General features: G+C 49.9%; 1 protein-coding gene across 9 annotated transcripts in view; it reads right to left on the bottom strand.

Annotated features, from left to right (window-relative positions):
• LOC138803420 (ERI1 exoribonuclease 3) overlaps nucleotides 1-16359 on the bottom strand; it is a 134823-nt gene that overhangs the window by 11982 nt on the left and 106482 nt on the right. For 7 of the 9 annotated variants that reach the window (XM_069987398.1, XM_069987401.1, XM_069987403.1 and 4 more), the window contains one exon: nucleotides 14345-14444. The exons of 1 other annotated variant lie outside the window; for it this stretch is intronic. In XM_069987398.1, the coding sequence (XP_069843499.1) occupies nucleotides 14345-14444 (100 nt within the window). Of the gene's footprint in view, nucleotides 1-14311; nucleotides 14445-16359 lie in introns of all 9 variants that reach the window. One more of the 9 variants, XM_069987395.1, reaches the window with a different exon arrangement.

Genomic DNA, 16359 nt, shown 5'->3' with positions numbered 1-16359 from the left:
TTCTTGCTATATATTAGGACTCAAAAAAAAAAGATGAAAAGAAATCAAGTTTGGACTGAAGTCCATGTGAAGACAAGAGAGGGAAGACAGTATTACAGGGAAAGGTGAAAGGTGTTTTGGCCTGCAATGTCAGTTGACTAAAAACCTCCACAACTCCAGAGTCTTCAGATTCAAGTTGCTTTTTTTCTGGCCCACCATGCCTAGACTATTTTCATGGTCAAAAATAACTGCTGAAGATATACCATCACATCCACATTTCAGGAAAAAGGAAAAGATAGGAGAGAGAAGAAGAATACTTCCCAGTGGTTCTCCTCTAAGTATCATTGCTGAAGGTTCAAGGCACCACATTTTCTTTTATCCCACTGGCAGAGTTTAGAGACAAGGCCATACTTAGCTGAATGTGAAACTAAATAAGCAGCTTTTAGCTGACTGTGGTGGCACACATATGTAATCCCAGCACTTAGTAGGCTTAGGTAGAAGGGTGGTGAGTTCCATCCAGGCCAGCTATATACCTACACAAGAGCCCGTTTTAAGAAAGCAAACAGTATTTTAACTGGGTATAAAATGATGTCTTGGGGGTGGGGGAGTATAGCTGAGGAAGGATGGTAGGGGGAAAAACAAAGGAGGAGGCAACAATGCTGGATAAGAAATGTACTCATTACCTTGCTCATGTAACTGTAACCCCTCTGTACAGTATTTTCACAATAAAACACAACTTAAAAAATGATGTCTTAATTACAGAGAGGATCTATTCAGTGAGGATAAAGGAAATTGAGTATGTATCATGTAGTTTTGGTGAAGCAACATAATAGACACTTGTCTTTGAAGTTGGAGTTCTATAGTTTATCATTTTAAACTTTTTCTTGCCAATATCCTCAAATCTGTTCCTTCTGCCTATGATCCTCTTGCCTGGAAATCCCCAAACTTCCTTTTCTCACCATGCATCTGCGTTGAGTTTGCCTGTAGAATTGCTAACCTATAGACCAGTGCTACTTACAAGATCAGCCATGGCCTCCTCCAGCTACAGAAAACTGCCCAAACATCCTTATCATTCCCATCCAATGTGCTCTCTTCCTTTACCCTCAGGACAATGCTAAGCTTCTCTCCTTTGCCTAAGAGTCAAGTTTCCCACACCATCAACAAACATCCTAGCCCTCTTGCCTGGACACAATGAGACAGCCTTGTCTCCTACTGCACTGTAGCTATACCTTGTTGCAACCACACAGTCTTCTCTTCACCTCCATCAGAGGGGACCAAGCCTGCAATCACTTCCAAAGCCCATCCATCTTCTTCCTCTGGGCTATGGCGTCATACCCAGCACCTGGCTCTCCAGAGAATGACATTCTTGTGCCCCTCCTCCCCTGTTCTCCTTGCTTTCAAGCCATCCCCAATGCTTTCACCTGTATCAGCTTCTCCACCTAAGCAGGACAAGAGATGAAATAGCTCCTATGGGGGGAAAAAAACCCTCCTTTTAGCTGCTTTTCCTGCTTGGCCAGTACCCAAGCTTTCCTCCCTTTCAGAGCTAAGCCTCAGAGCCACTGACTTGCGCCCAAGGCCTCTTTTCCAAAGTCACTTTCTCTAAAGACTCCTCACTGCTCCCACCACTGTCGTCTTTGGGGGCTCCTTAGCTTTGACTGATACTCCTTGAAGCAACCTTCTCTTGGCTTCAGTGACATTCCCTTTCCATCCCATCCCATCCCACCCATCCTGGTTGCTGGAAATGCTGTTCTTCTGACAGCCCCTTAGATAAAGGGTTACGCAGAGCTGTCATCTGCCCCTCCCCTTCGCCCTCTCTTCTCTCTTCCTCAGCAATCTTATCCACCCCTGGGGTTTCAGTTATCATACAGTTTCGAATAATTCATAAACATATATTCACACTTCCACCATTGTGGCCCAGGCCACACCATCTCTCATCCAGGTAAAAGCAGCGCTCCCCCCAAGTGTCCTTTCCCACCACAGACTTGGTCATTTCACTGCCTGAGACAATGGCAGAAAACAGGGAACGAATGGAAATCACAGTGAAAAGAAAGCCAGGCCTTTCCCTTAGTCGATAGTACAGAGCCAATGTTAATTTCCTCGTGCTGACAACTGTACTGTGACTAAGCAAGATGTTAACATTAGGGAAAGCTGGGTAAGTGAAACAAAAATTGCCATAGTTCAAAGTAAGGAAGTTTAATATACACTCTTGTAAGGCTTGGGGGATCTGGCCCTGTTTACTCCTCTGGCTCATCTTTCTCTCTCTCTGGGCCTACAGGAAGTTCAGGTTCTTGACCTTTTCACATTTTCTTCCTTCTGCCTGGAAAATGCACCCTCACCTCGGAGGACCAGGCCACTCTGATCCCTCTGGGGTGTCTTACCTGTGTGTTCCCACCGCAACCAATGTGCCCTAGGGGCTGACTACCTCTATCACCTCCTGCTAGACCCAGCTGCCTTGAGGGATTATTTACACAGGGGCCTCGGCTACTATGTATGGAGTGGATGGAACAAAGGCCTGGAGGAGACAGGAGGGTAGAGGGGCATGAACACAGGTGAACCTACTCTAACCTGGCATTTGCCACCCACAGCCTCTGAAAATCAGCTGGTCTTTGTCTCCAGCTTAGAAAGTGCAGAGGCTTCCTGACATCTTGGTTTCCTCAATATGCCGTGCCAGCAGACTGCGTGGGACCTCATCAGTTGTAGGGGTGGTAGTGGTGGCATTAGGGCTCCCCAGTCCTAGCCAAGGATGCCTGGGAGAAGCACCCAGCTACGCCTAGGGACTCTGGGAAGGGTAGCTGCCCTCCCTAAGCCCGGTCCCACCTGGTAAATATTTCATCCTCAAGCTGCTCAGCTAATCCCTATTAATTTCAATACTGCCGCCTTGCCTGGCTCAGCTCCCAATGCATTATTTATCCCCTTTGTTTGTTTGTCGCTAACAGGTGGGCCCCAGTGGAGGCGCTGACTGGGGACAAACCCACTCCATCACAGTGTGGCTGTGAATTAATCATGAGAACTAATGGGAAACACCTCAGCTCCAGGCACTTCCCAGCCACCTCCGCCTGCCCTGGCACCCAGGGGTGGGCCAGGGCCATCTCAACTCAAATTAACTCAATTCAAAACAGCACATTTTATTTATTATCTGCCTACACTTGTCAGACACTATGCTGTGCTTTGGGGATACAAGGTGAACAGAACAGATCTAAGTTCTTGCCCTCAGGGAACTTACAGTCAAGTGGGAAGAGAAGCATTAAACAACTTTGAAGCAAGTAATTCTTAACCTCACAGTGCTTCAATGTTGTACAGGGCAGGAGAGGTCAGCAGGGAGAGAGGTTGTAAGCCTGAGTCCAGGGAGACAGATGCTTCCCACAGCTAACAGGGCTCAGCCGGGGGCTGCTCTGTTAGATGATTTACCTTTGTCCTAAGGAGTCAGCCTAAACACCTGCCTGTCACTCAGAACACCTGGATATAAACACAGGGTCATACTGCCTGGGCTGAGTTGAGTGAGTTGATTTCTCATCCTCTTGCTGTGGACTTCCAGAGGCTGTCCCTGATCCCAGGCCCACTCTTTTAAGGAATGTCAGGTTCCTACTCACTGCTTCTTGCACACCCTTGAGGTGATCAAGACCATTAACTCTCAACTGTGCACACCAAGGAACCCAGGTGAGCACCTGGCCTGTGGTTTTCAATGTGGCAGCTCAGTATCTGGAAGACTTGGGTGGAGCCTTGGAAGGACTGGGCTGGATGTGGCCCCTTGACCCTGGGTAACACTCAGCCAAAAGTGCTCATCTCACCTCCCGGGAAGGAATTCCACTTGCCTGTGGAACATTTGCTGAATGAACAACTGAATAAAGGCCCTACCACCTCTCATGCAGCTCTTTCCCCAAATATGTCCTTTATAGAGACATACTACACAAAGCACCTATACACAAAGCAGCTAACCTGTCCTTAGGGTTTTATAGTACTTAATTTCTGTAAGATGGAGAGTCGGGCTCATTTTATTGTTTATTTATTTATTTTTGGGTCCGGCTGTGGGGCCTGAACTCTGGGCCTGGGTGCTGTCCCTCAGCTCTTCAGCTCAAGGCTAGTGCCCTACCACTTGAGCCACAGCGCCACTTCCGGCTTTTTTCTTTTGTGGTGCTGAGGAATCGAACCCAGGGCCTCATGCATGTAAGGCAAGCGCTCTACCACTGAGCCACCTTCCCAGCCCTCAGGCTCATTTTAAAGAGAAGGAAACTGAGGCACACGGGGAGAATGACCTACCCAGGATCACACAACTTGGAATGGGTGAGCCTTCACCAGCCTGGCTCCTGGAAGGGAGAGATGCTCCCTCTGTGGCTATTTTCGGGTGACTCCAGGGAGCCTCAGAATGATACGAAAAGGTGTCTCATTTCTGAAGCAAGTACAGCTCTGCCAGAGTGGAGGCCTCACAGTGCACATGCTCAAGGTTTGTAATTCTAGCCAAAGTGGCCACTTTGAAAATCCATATGTCTCGGGGCTCCCCGTATATCATGGTGTCAAGTCTCGGAGCAGAGGCATCCATCAGCAGTTCCTGAACACCGTGGTCTGTGTGCCCACACGCCTGATCCCACCCCAGTGATGCTAGAACAGAACTACCTCACCCTGTGCAAGAGTACACTCCTGTCCCAGCCAGCAGGCCGGTGCAGCTGAGCCTGGCTGCAAGTGCATGGCCTGCCCCGCCCTGCTGCAAGTGCCTCCTTCGCCCTGCCGCCCTGCCGGGTCTCTGCAAGCCTCTCTTGGAGCCAGGCAGCCAGCACAGGGGCAGCCTCGATAACCTGCTAACGCGCTGCCCATGCTGTTCTTAAAAATTTATGACTGTGCAACATGAAAAATCCGGCTGAGGTACCATCATTAGCGGTGCTGCCGCCCTCCCCCACCAAAGCTGCCCTCGTAAATTGAGATTTATGGCTGCGGCAGGCGGGGCGGGGGCGTGTGCAGCGGAGAGGATGTTGTGGGGAGATGGGAGACCGATGAGGCAGCTGTGGGGCTAGGGGCTCCCCCCCGCGGCAGCTCCAGCTCAACACAGGCTGTGGCAGGGACACCTTCGGAGAGTTCAGTCTGGTCTGGGCAGGGTGACAGACTCCCCATACTGGTGGAGGGGGAGGGGCCCAAGCCAATCACAGACTCCTTTAGGTGTGCAGGACAAACTTTGAGATCCCAGGTGTCAGATGTCAAGCCTAGGTCTCTTGGCTGGCTGGCTGGCCTGAGCAGGGCAGGAAAAGTGAGAAAGGGGAGGGTAGACCTAAGGACCGGGGGCTTCCCCAATCAGTAGCACCTGGTTTGGGTAAGGAGAAGAATGCATTTCCTCCGGAGGAAGGGCCAGGGAGAGGAGACCAAAGGCAGGTGTGCAAGACTGAGTCTGCTCACAGAGCCTCCCACTCTAGGAGCCAGGATCCACTGGAGAGAAAAGGAGGTGATCCCACTGCCTACTGGTCCCCCTCCCTCCACAGACCCTCCTTGTCACCTCCCCTCTGCTTCCTCCCCTGCTCACTTAGCCCTGTCAGCCAGGCCATTATGAAATTGGGGTTTCATTTACAGACTAATTAAACATTACAGCTTGTTCACAATTACAACGTGGGGATGAGGGAGTAACTAATTACGGAAGAAATGAGCTAACATTTATCTCTGCTCCCACCCTCCCTCTCCCCACTGCCCCCCTCCAACCTGGCTTCCTCTCACTCCGTGGTCAGTGCCAGTTCTCTCGGCTTATTTCTTATAGGATGGGGGGCTTTAAGGGCCTGATACCCCCTACCGGAGACCTGACTGCTGTTCCCAGTTGGAGGAGGGACTTAGCACCCAGTGTTCTCAGCAGGGGACAGTTAAGGCTTTTATGTAAGACCCCATGGGTATGACTACAGGAAGGCGCTCTATGATGGCATGTGTGGCCATGATATCTGAGGGGAGGCGGGGGAGGGCACAGACTGTGCTTTGGGCTCTGTATGTGACAGTGCTGTGGGGCTCTGTATCTTTATCTGACTGGCAAGGTTTTGGCATGACTGCTGCAGATGATTATTTGTGTGATAGGGTATGAGTGTGAATGAACCATGCCCTCACCCCCACCTCTGGACAGGATAGAAAAGAACTAAGCAGCTGATGTGCAGGCCTGGGATATAGCTTTAGCAGCCCAGGCCCAATTTCTGGATATGTAGCCCCATTCACTCTCCTGCCTCAGAAGCAAGAGGAGCAGGGTTACTCTGCCTTTGGGCTCAGCTGGCCTGGCCTTGGGCTCTGGCAGGATGTACCCTCTAGGGCCCAAGGAGCCTCCTGGAGGTTTGGAGTGCCCCCTGTGGGCAGGAGTCCTGGGGTCTGGCTGGCCTGCCACAGGGTTTAATAATAGTAACAGCAAGTGTAAGCGTTTCCATCCTTTCTGCCTTTGGGCAGAAGAAGAAAGGAAAGAGGAGGGAGAGGAGGGAGTGGAGGGAGCCAGCTGAAGGGAGGCTTTGAGGCCTCAGAACTCACATCAAACGGCCGGATCTGGGCCTAATTGTCTGACCCCTGCCCCTGCCTTCAATCAACTCAGCGGCTCCTGCCCGCCCCTTGCCTAACTAGCAGCCATGTTCTCCTCATTAGGACAAGCTCCCCTTGCACACGTGTCCCCGGACATGTTCCCAGATCTCCACCCTGCCTAGTGGGAGGGTACAGGAGGGACCCAGTTTGGGAGGGGGCCCTCAGTCATAGCTGACTGGTCTACATCAGCCCATCTCCTTGAGCTTTAGGGCCTGCCTGGTGCCATGTACTGTGACATGTTCCTGGGCTAGCTCTGCTCCTGGGTGCTTTCTGTCCTCCGTGTGTCCTTGCAGCAGCCCAACTATCTCAGACACACAGCCTGTGTGCAAGACCTCTTGTCTCTTGTCTCCTTTCACCTGGTTCAGCCAAACCAAGGGCCAAGGTCTGTGTCTATAGGCTGGGAGCTGAAGGGATACATCTGCCTACTGTCCAGGAGAGCTCATTCAGTGGATCTGGGCATAAGGAGGTGTTGGGGCTAAGGGCATAGGAGTAGAGTAAGAGGACTGAATGATGAAGAGTACAAAGCCTAAATGAGGAGAAATCTGTGTTTAAATCCCAGTGCTCCCACTTGCTTGCTATGGAGCCTCAGTTTCCTCACCAACAACAGACATAATAGCCTTATCACAAGTCCTGAAATGCAGTGAGACAATGGAAACAAAGCTCTCTATACTCCATAAATGCTGTAGAATGAACATGTGTGATTCAGACAGAGCAAACAAACTCCTCTGTTCTCAGACTTCAGGTCCCATTTTGCCCAGCTGGGGCTGGGCTCAGGTCAGCCATGTCCAGAACCGGAGGCACTGTAGGAGGGATCCAGAGCTCTGCAGTAGCATGGGAGCAGACCCAGGGAGCCCCGCGAAGCACTCAGGCTGCAGACTAGGTGTGGGCACAAGGATGTCATGCAGCAGCTTCAAGGTAAGGAAGACAAGGGCCTAGCTTACAGAGTGCCAGCTTGCACCAGGTCAGATGAGGTAGGCCCGGGAGAAGGGTTTCTGTGAACACCCCTGGAGAGAAGGCTGCTCCAGGAATTGATTCTCAGGGTACCCGGCTTGTTCAGGATAGGGGGAAGGGTAGGCCTGGTCTGGGCCCTGACATTGTCTCTCACCTTAAACCAGTGGTAATGACTTGCAAATATTGATGAAAACGCAAACTACAGAGATTGTATTTTTCGGGAAGTGAAGGTGGGGAGAGGGGATAAGGAGGGAAATAAACTGAAATGAAGTCCAGTTTATCTTATATCTGTGGTTGCTCCTAATCCTGCAGCCCAAAGGAATCCAATGCAGCCCCTTATCTGCCCTGTCAATCACTCAATCACCGCCCAGTGCTTGGTGGGCACCACACACCCTCGCACATGCTCACACACGCACACTCTCTGACTCTTGCTCCACACTCCCGCCCACCCCTAGCCCATTACTCCTCTGAGTAGAAGCAGCCAGCACACGGGTCCTGCCAGATGGATGCAATTTGCATAATATCAGCAGCGGAGGCTGCAAGATCACCAGGGGTCAGGGCGCTGACATCCCCGCACAGTCTATCTGCAAGTGCTAATTTGGCCAGCATTGATCTGTCTTTCTGATTTCTTTGTCATTTACGTCTGCAATGGTTTGACAGGAGATACAGAGACAGACAAGGGGAGGCCAGGCCGGCCTGGGGCTAGGAAGGTAGGGAAACAAAGATTCTATTTCCCAATACATCACCCACTCGGAACACATATATACATAGACTTAAACCTTCCTTTATCTGTCAACTTACCCATCATCTATCTCTCCCCCCACCCCCCAATCTGTGGTTGCTACTGAAAAATACAGTCTGGTATCTGGCAAGAACCAATTCCTCAGACGTCCCTAGGGCTCCAAGTATCAGCTAGGAAGGAAGGGGCCTCAGTCACTATCTAGACAGGCCAGTGGAGACCTTGTAGAACACAAGATAGTAACATCTTTTTATGGCTAGCCACCCTTGGCTTATTACTTTCTCAGGGCCATACCAGCAAGAACAAGATGGGGAAGATACTCTAGTGCTATTTTCTGTCTGTCTCTGCTGAATCCTCCCCTCTTGGCCCTAAAGGTGATCAAAGCCAGGGTAGTGCTAGTGGTTAATGGTGAGACACTTCTTGGGGACAGATGGGGAGAAACATATGAAGGTTTATGGAGGCCTTAAATCAGTATTTCACCATCTCAGCTCACCAGTAGCCTAAACACTGTCTTGCTAATTCTGAACCCTAGCTCGGCGGAAGCAGAAAGTCCTATACCTTATTAGATCCAACTGCCACTTGCTGACCCGCATCAGCCAGTATCTGTCTTGGGAGGGGCTCACAAGAGATGGGGCACTACCAAACCGGGAGATGCCATGGAGTCAGAGGAGAGGAGGACTACAATTTTGGGATACAGAAGTCTTCTGCAGATTGGGGGAAATGGTCATTGTCAAGGGATGCAGAGGGGCTTGAGCATCCCCAGGGGCATGAGACCCTTTCCTTGGCCTCCCTCTTGGCACCTCCTCCTTCCCCTTGCCTATGGTAGTAGTAGCAGGGTGATCAGAAGGAACTCCCTGCTGGGCAAGAGCGGAGCTGGCTTTTGGTGTGTGCTAATCCCAGGCCTGAGGTCTTCAGAGAGACCTGGGAAACTTCAAGGAGGGGAAGGCAAAGCCGTACTGCAGATGAGCTCATTAGCCAGCACCCCTCCCCCTCCCCACGAGGAGGAAGGCGGGCGGCCCAGTGAGCGTGGCGGCAGAGAAAAGGCTGTCACTGTCCTTTCTTCCTTTTGGTACAAGCATCTCCCTGAGCCGACAATTCTCCCACAGTGACACCTCTCACGGGCACTAATGAGATCTGTGTCGCAGAGTTAATGTGTTCTGACTGGACTCTGATAGATACCCCATTCCTTATGGGAGACCAGAGGCCAGGACTGCCCCCTGGGGCCAGGCCCCCACCCTGCCACCCACCAGCCCAGGCCTCTTGCCTAACTATGCTGGGCAGCAACTCCTGAAAATCCTCTGGTTTCTCTCTGGTTGTGTGCCTCAGGAAGACCCTCTTCAATCCCACAGCAAAGAGGTTAAGTTTGCCAGCAGGACCACCCAATGGTGCATCAGAAAAGATTCCAGTTATTCACCCAGCCAGCTGAAACCAGCAGTCTGTAGGGCCACCCTGTCAGAAGAGCAGGTGAGCTTTTACTGATACTTCCTGTGCACATTTCCAAAAGAAAGGAAGGAACCTGGGCTCTGCCTCAGAGAGGCCAAGTATGTAGGGCCTGCCCAATTATTGCCTCAGCAAATGATATGGGGTCAAGAATGGCTTCTGTACACTCACACGTGGAGGGCCAGGAAAAGTCCCAGAGGAGGAGGAGGTGGCTCCTAAAAGATGGGCAGTATTTTCCTGGGCCAAGAGGTAAAGCGGAAACTGCAATCCCAAAGAGAGAACTGTCAGAGTCAGAGTGAGGCCTGGCCAGCAGGCACAGGGCCCTGGCTCTAAAGGTAACCACAGCAGAGCTGATAGATGGCAATGCCTCTTTTCCTTTCCTCCTCAGCTGCCACGTTTTGTCATAGTGTGTGTGTTTCATGTGATGCAGAGGGAAATGAGGGAAGTAAGCCTGTCTTTGGCAATACCATCTCTTGGTAGCACAAAGACAAATACCATAAAAGCACTGGATCAGCACTGATTCTTAACTCAGGCTTACACGTTGGTGAACGTGGGTTTGAACCCGACACCCCAACTCAACTGGCTGTGTAACCTTTGGCAAGTTACTTATGTAAGCCTGTTTCTTCATCTGTAAGAACAGAATGAAGATGCCTGACTTCACAAAAGTGTAGGGAAATGAAATGCATTAATATAAAGTAACATCAGTACTCTGCTGACCCTATGTTGAAATGAAAAAAAGGGCCACTCAGCAGTCTCCTGTGGAGGTTACTCTGCCTCCGTGACTTTGGCTATCCGTGACTGAGGATGCTATCAGAGTTCCACAGCCTTGGAAGTCAGTAGCTGTACCTGTAGCAGGCGATTCTTCCTCCTATACATCCCACTCCAGCTCCACCCTGTGTGCCACATTCCCTAAGCCAATCCCGCATGCAGGAGGAAGTGCCTTGCTAAGATGTCATGCTTATGAGCCTCTAACAGTCTTTTCCCTCTAACAGTGCTCACCCACCTCCCAGCCTCCCTGGCCATCCCTGAACCAATGTTGCCACCAGGCTCCAGGGCCAAGCCTTTAATTTCACTTGTGAGCTATATGGGGACAAAGGCATGGTACCAACTTTAGCAAGTAATTCCTAGCTCTTGTCATAGGTCCTGACATATAGTAGATGCAAGGTGAATGTCTAATGAAAGAAAGCTTTCCCTGCTCCTTGCCTCTGTTCTTATAGCTACTACTCTGGCTCTGAGGTACCCAAGCCCTCCTGCTTGCCTTACTATACCTTCCTCTTGGCCTCCCTGTCCACAGACTCTTCACTAGTCCTTCCTAATAAAGTAACAGATTGCCCAATATGAAGGACAATTCTGAGTCAGTCCCCTTTCTAAATCCTCCTATGGCTCCCCTCCAATGTCTCACCAACCCTCTCCCAACCTACAGCTCTATCTCCCAGCAAGCCTCCTCCTCCCTCTCAACACCTCCACACCACTAATATCACTCCTCATGGCACTGTGGGAGAACCAAACAGACCCTAGAGATGGCTAAGTGTGGGGTCTACATAAGCCTCACCCAGCATTACCCAATGCTGTCTAACCACCCTTCCACCCCCCCCCCCTTCCCAACACATATACCACTCCCTACTCCAGGCTGGCAGCTCCTCACACAGTTAATTAGCACCATGTCACTGAGGACCAGCCTGAGTGGCCAGTGACAGGAGCTGACCCCTGACCCCAGGGCTAGGAAGCAGTCCACATCAAACTCTTACAGCGCGACCCTTTTAGCACGCATAGTAACTCAGGGCACCGCCAGCTGAAGCTCATTAAAGCTGTCTCTCTGGTGCGAGGGCCATTAACCTCACTGCTCAAAATCCACACCTCCCCTCCCCACCTCTCCCAGCCCAATTAATGCCCTGCATTCTCCCTCCCTTCCAAACACCCTCACCCACACCTCAGAGCCAGCTGGGAGTTGGCAGGGCAGCCCTCTTCATTCCAAGACTTACAAAGACCAAGTGCCAAGAACTACCAATGCCTTGGAAGCCTCTGGTGTTGGCAGGCTACAGAGAGGGAGCTCCCTGAGCACCTGTGATGAGCCAGGAACTGCCCCCTCCCTCACACAGGCCACTCCCTAGACCCTCTCCCAATAGCCCTGCAAGGCAGAGAGCACTACCCCTCACCCAAAGTCCCAGGGTTGGACATGGTAAAACCAGAGCTGCCTCTTCATTCAAAGCCAAGACTTCATGTCTCTCAGAGCCTTAAGCTCTCCCCCTCCCCACAAGGGAGAGATGGAAAATTTTCCTTCTCTAAGGGAGAGGCTACTTCAGGGACCTTAACCCCTAGTCAACAGGAGTGAACAGACAAGAGGGTTGCACTGAATCTCATGGGGCAACGGAATGGGTAGAGGAAGCTACTTCTTACAAATGCACCTGGGACATAATACCTGCACACTGAAGCAGGACAGAAAGCTTAAGACCTTGTTGGGTGTGTGACCCAAGACCTGCTGTTCTTCTCACCACTAGACTCCATTTCTGGTAGCTCTTTCTCCGCCAAATGAATGTAGGCCTTCTCATTGGTCCTTTCTCTTGGTGTCTCCTTTGCCCATCATTTTTCTATTGATTCATTTATTCACCCAGCTTTTCATATATGTCTCTATAAGCACTTAATAAGCAATTATGCTAAGAACTAATTTATGCAGCACAAATTGCCTGATTGTGAATAAGAGCTCTGACCTTGTTCATTCATACATATGTCTCCTCAAAACCCCAGGGGGTATAAAATCTATTTTTTTGGGGGGGGTGGTAGTAGAGATTGAACTCAGGGCATCAAAAAATGACAACTTTTGTTGTTGTTGTTGTTGGTCGTGGGGCTTGAACTCTGGGCCTGGGCGCTGTCCCTCAGCTCTTCAGCTCAAGGTTAGTGCTCTACCACTTGAGCCACAGCGCCCACTTCTGGCTTTTTTTGTTTATGTGGTGCTGAGGAATCGAGCCCAGGGTCTCATGCATGTGAGGCAAGCACTCCACCACTGAGCCACCTTCCCAGCCCCCACAAATTACAACTTTTAATCAGGAATTGAAACTGCTTAATTCTGTTTATTTTCTGTAAATTTTTATACTCCAGTACTGGAAACTACTTGTTGATATCTAAACCTATTCTCTCAATATACTGGGCTTTCTCATGCCCCAGGCCTTTCTACATGCATTCTTCCAACTTAGAATACCCTTCCTTCATTTTTCTGACTAGCAATTTTGTATTTATCCTTCAAGGATTTCAAGTGTCCTCTTCTCTGAGAAACGTCCTTCTGACCTTCCTCACCTTGCTGGGTTTGTTGGCTTATGTAGATTACACCAAAAAACCTCTGTAGGGGAACAGGAGCTAAGGAGGGTACCCCCAGATCTCGAGGTTTGTTGGCCACTTCCTCTTTTTTCCTGGACCCTGGGAGGTCTTGGGGTATCTCAACAAGAATGATATACGGCATCCCAGCCATATATTTACATGAGATGTAAATTATGAAGCAAAAGCTACTTTGACAACTGAGAAGAGGAAAAACCTCCCTTGAGGCAGTGTAGTGTTTTCATCATCAACTTTGGTATGCTGACTGGCAAGCGCCTCTTTTGGTCTTTTGTCTCTTCCCAAGATATAAGCTCCCTCAGTATGCTCAGCACCCAGTTGGCACTAATGAAAGTGGAATGGACAAAGGGGCTACTGTGTACAAGGTGTTTCCAATTTCCTGGAATCTCTATGAATGATACCTTCCCCAAAGTAATCAGGTCATGGTGCCACTTAGGAACACCTTGGATCCGCCGAAGTGTTGAAACAAAGCCTATGCCTGGTCAAGGAAGTTGCTTGAAAGCAATCACATGCACACATCTGTGTATGCACACAAAAAAGATACAATGAAATGAAGACATTCTTTCTGACAGACACACACACACAGGCTGGTTGTGCCTTCCATAATCAGACACTGGTCCTCAGAAAAATACAAGTATGTTATTATACACACATACCCTCAGTCAGATACACACTATCATGGGCACATTATATTCAGACAGATACACAGAGCTATACAGCTAAGGGTGTCATACATAGGCAGACATAAGGATACACACAGACATATGCATACCAATGTATCAGAAGCTTACAATCACTCCAATCTCCCCAAAGCAGGAACCCTCTTGAAGCTGTATTCCACCTCGTACCCCAAATGGCCCCTCCCCACCCAGGCACTATTCAATGGAGGCCGCTGTTCCTGTGGGGGAGTCAATACCCCGTGGACGAAACCATCGGTCAGAAAGACCTCGACTAATTAAAAGCTGGTAAGGTTTAAATAATTCATCTCCTTAACTCCCATTGATCGTCCAGTTTAGTGGCTAGACTTGAAACAATATTAAACAGCCTCCTCCAGCTCCACACAGGGTGTGGGGGTGGGTAAGCTAACATGTGCCTACATCCCTGATGACACTGCCCATCAGGGATACAGACAATGGGGAAGGGGGATCTTGACTTGTATCCAAAGCCACCTGTGAGTCACCTAAAGCCCATGCCCCTCTGAAATGTTCTGAGAGGTCCTTTTCAATGGTCCTACTCCACCATCCTCCCTCTAGCCCCCAAACCCAGCTATGATGAAAACATGGTTGGGGCATTGAATAAGTTATATAAACCCTCTGCATGCCAGGGGACTGGGGCATGCGGGCAGGGACTGACCGAGCTGTCAGGGGGATTTGTGGAGGGACTGACCAATGCCGCTGTGGGGCCGGCCTATGTGTTGCAGGCTGAGGCCCTTGTTCATGTCTAGAAGTCCATTCTTGGGCCAGCAGCCCATGGCGAAGCTGTAAGCCTGGAAGACAGGAGGCAAGAGTGGTTAACGGAGATCCTGACCCTTGAACCAACCCCACTCAACAGGTTTCATCCAGCCCCCAGATCTTCCAACCAACGTATTATGCCACCTCATGGGATTCCCTTTACTAGATTCCTTTGTCACTAAAGCTTTCCCACCAGAAAACCCCATCTTTCTTCAGAATCCCTTCTCCAGGGCTTCTTTCCATCACAGTCCTCTAACCCCTACAAGGGGTCCTCTCTAGAAAGCCCCCCATTTACTAAGATCTTCCTTATGAAAGAGCTCTCCCTTTATCAAAACACCCCTTCATCATATACCCATCTGTAGATTTCCACATCTCTGGAGCCCCCAGAACTTTTCTGGGTTTCCTTCCCCTAGTATAACTGGTCAGAAAGACTGGCCTAAGGAAGGACCCTGGAGATCAGTGTATCCAAAATTCACTCCATAGTCAGGAATAATGAAGCAAGAGCTAGCCAGTGACGTGCCTATGGTCAGGTTGCTTTTGACTCCAAGCAGGCAAGACTGTGAAGGGCTCTGAGTGTTATGTGTGGGTTCAATGGAGGAGGGGAGTGAGGTTATCTGGTTGACTCAGGCAGCTGCGAGTAGAAGAGTAGTGCATGGTGTGTGTGTGTGCATGCGAGTAAGTGTGTGTGTGTGTGTGTGTGTGTGTGTGTGTGTGTGTGTGTGTGTGTGTGTGTGTGTGTGTGTGTGTGGTGTGTAAGTGTTGGGGGGGGGAAGCAGATGCTCTGTTGAAGGTCAAGTGCTCACTTATGCATATTCAAAGCTGCCACCCATCGATCTGTACTTAATTGTTTTCCTGGGGTTGGGGAAGGAAGTGCTGGGGGCATCGATCTGCTCAAGCCCCCAGCACTCCATTGTCCCTTCCATTCCCTATTGCACCACCAGCATCCTCCTTCTGAGGGGAACAGAGGCAGGTTAGGGACAACATCTTCCCTTATAGGAATACCTGGCCCAATGTTACACATGAAGGAACAGACTCAGAGAGAGGAGACTTACATGGGTTAGAACACTAACAAGGCTAGATTGGATCTAGTTTCGGCTTAGCCTACCAACAAAGTCCTGGACTTCTGCCAGTGGACTTAGTAGTTGACTCTTTAAACATTATCCATCCCCTTAAATACTAGTCTGCCCTTCTCCCAATGGCAGGAAGGTAACAGCAAGTGTTGCAGTGGGTGTGGGGATAAAACATGAGTGTATTCATGAAAGTTCATGTTAGATCTAATGATGAAACCAAAGTGATATGCTCAGACAGGTACTATAGTGCCCACAACTCATTTCTGGACCCACAAGGTCCAGCATAGGGTCAGATATAAAAGATAAGAGGCTGTCCAGACACAGTGTCTATCCTGACAGAGGGCTAGTACCCTTCCTTCCTGGGTGCAGGAACCAACCTTCCAGCCCCAAGAACTAGGAGACAAGGAGTCAATATACTCAAACTTTTGTACCTTCCCAAACCATTTTCCTTGACCCTGAAGTACCAACCAAAGCCCAACTCCCAGGCAACACTCCTCCACAGTCTCCTAGGTCACAGCTGTACCCATAAATAGGAGGATGAGTGTGGGACCCAAGGGGTGGGTAGAGCCAGGGCAGAGCCAGGACAGAGGCATCAAGGGGATGCAGCCAGTGGGTGAGGCACAGCTGGAGGGGACCGCTGAGCACAGCCAGGCTATGGAACGCAGTGGGCCAGAGAGCAGTGGCGGCTGCCTTTCAAGTACTTTAAAATCACTTACAAAGGCCGGATTAAACGATCAGAAATTCCATTTAATAGGACAAATAAAGAAATAACAATCTACTCTATCAGCCTGGAGAAGGCAAGCTGGATGTTTTTTTTTTTTTCCTCGAAAAAGGAAAAAGGGAAGGAAGGGGAAAAAAAGAAGGATAATGTGTGTTTACT

Source organism: Dipodomys merriami, unplaced genomic scaffold (assembly GCF_024711535.1).
Source record: "Dipodomys merriami isolate MVZ:Mamm:240054 unplaced genomic scaffold, mDipMer1.0.p SCAF_34, whole genome shotgun sequence".
NCBI classification, from domain to species: Eukaryota; Metazoa; Chordata; class Mammalia; order Rodentia; family Heteromyidae; genus Dipodomys; species Dipodomys merriami.
Note: the sequence above shows the minus strand (reverse complement) of the source record. Positions and strands in the feature narration are given on the sequence as shown.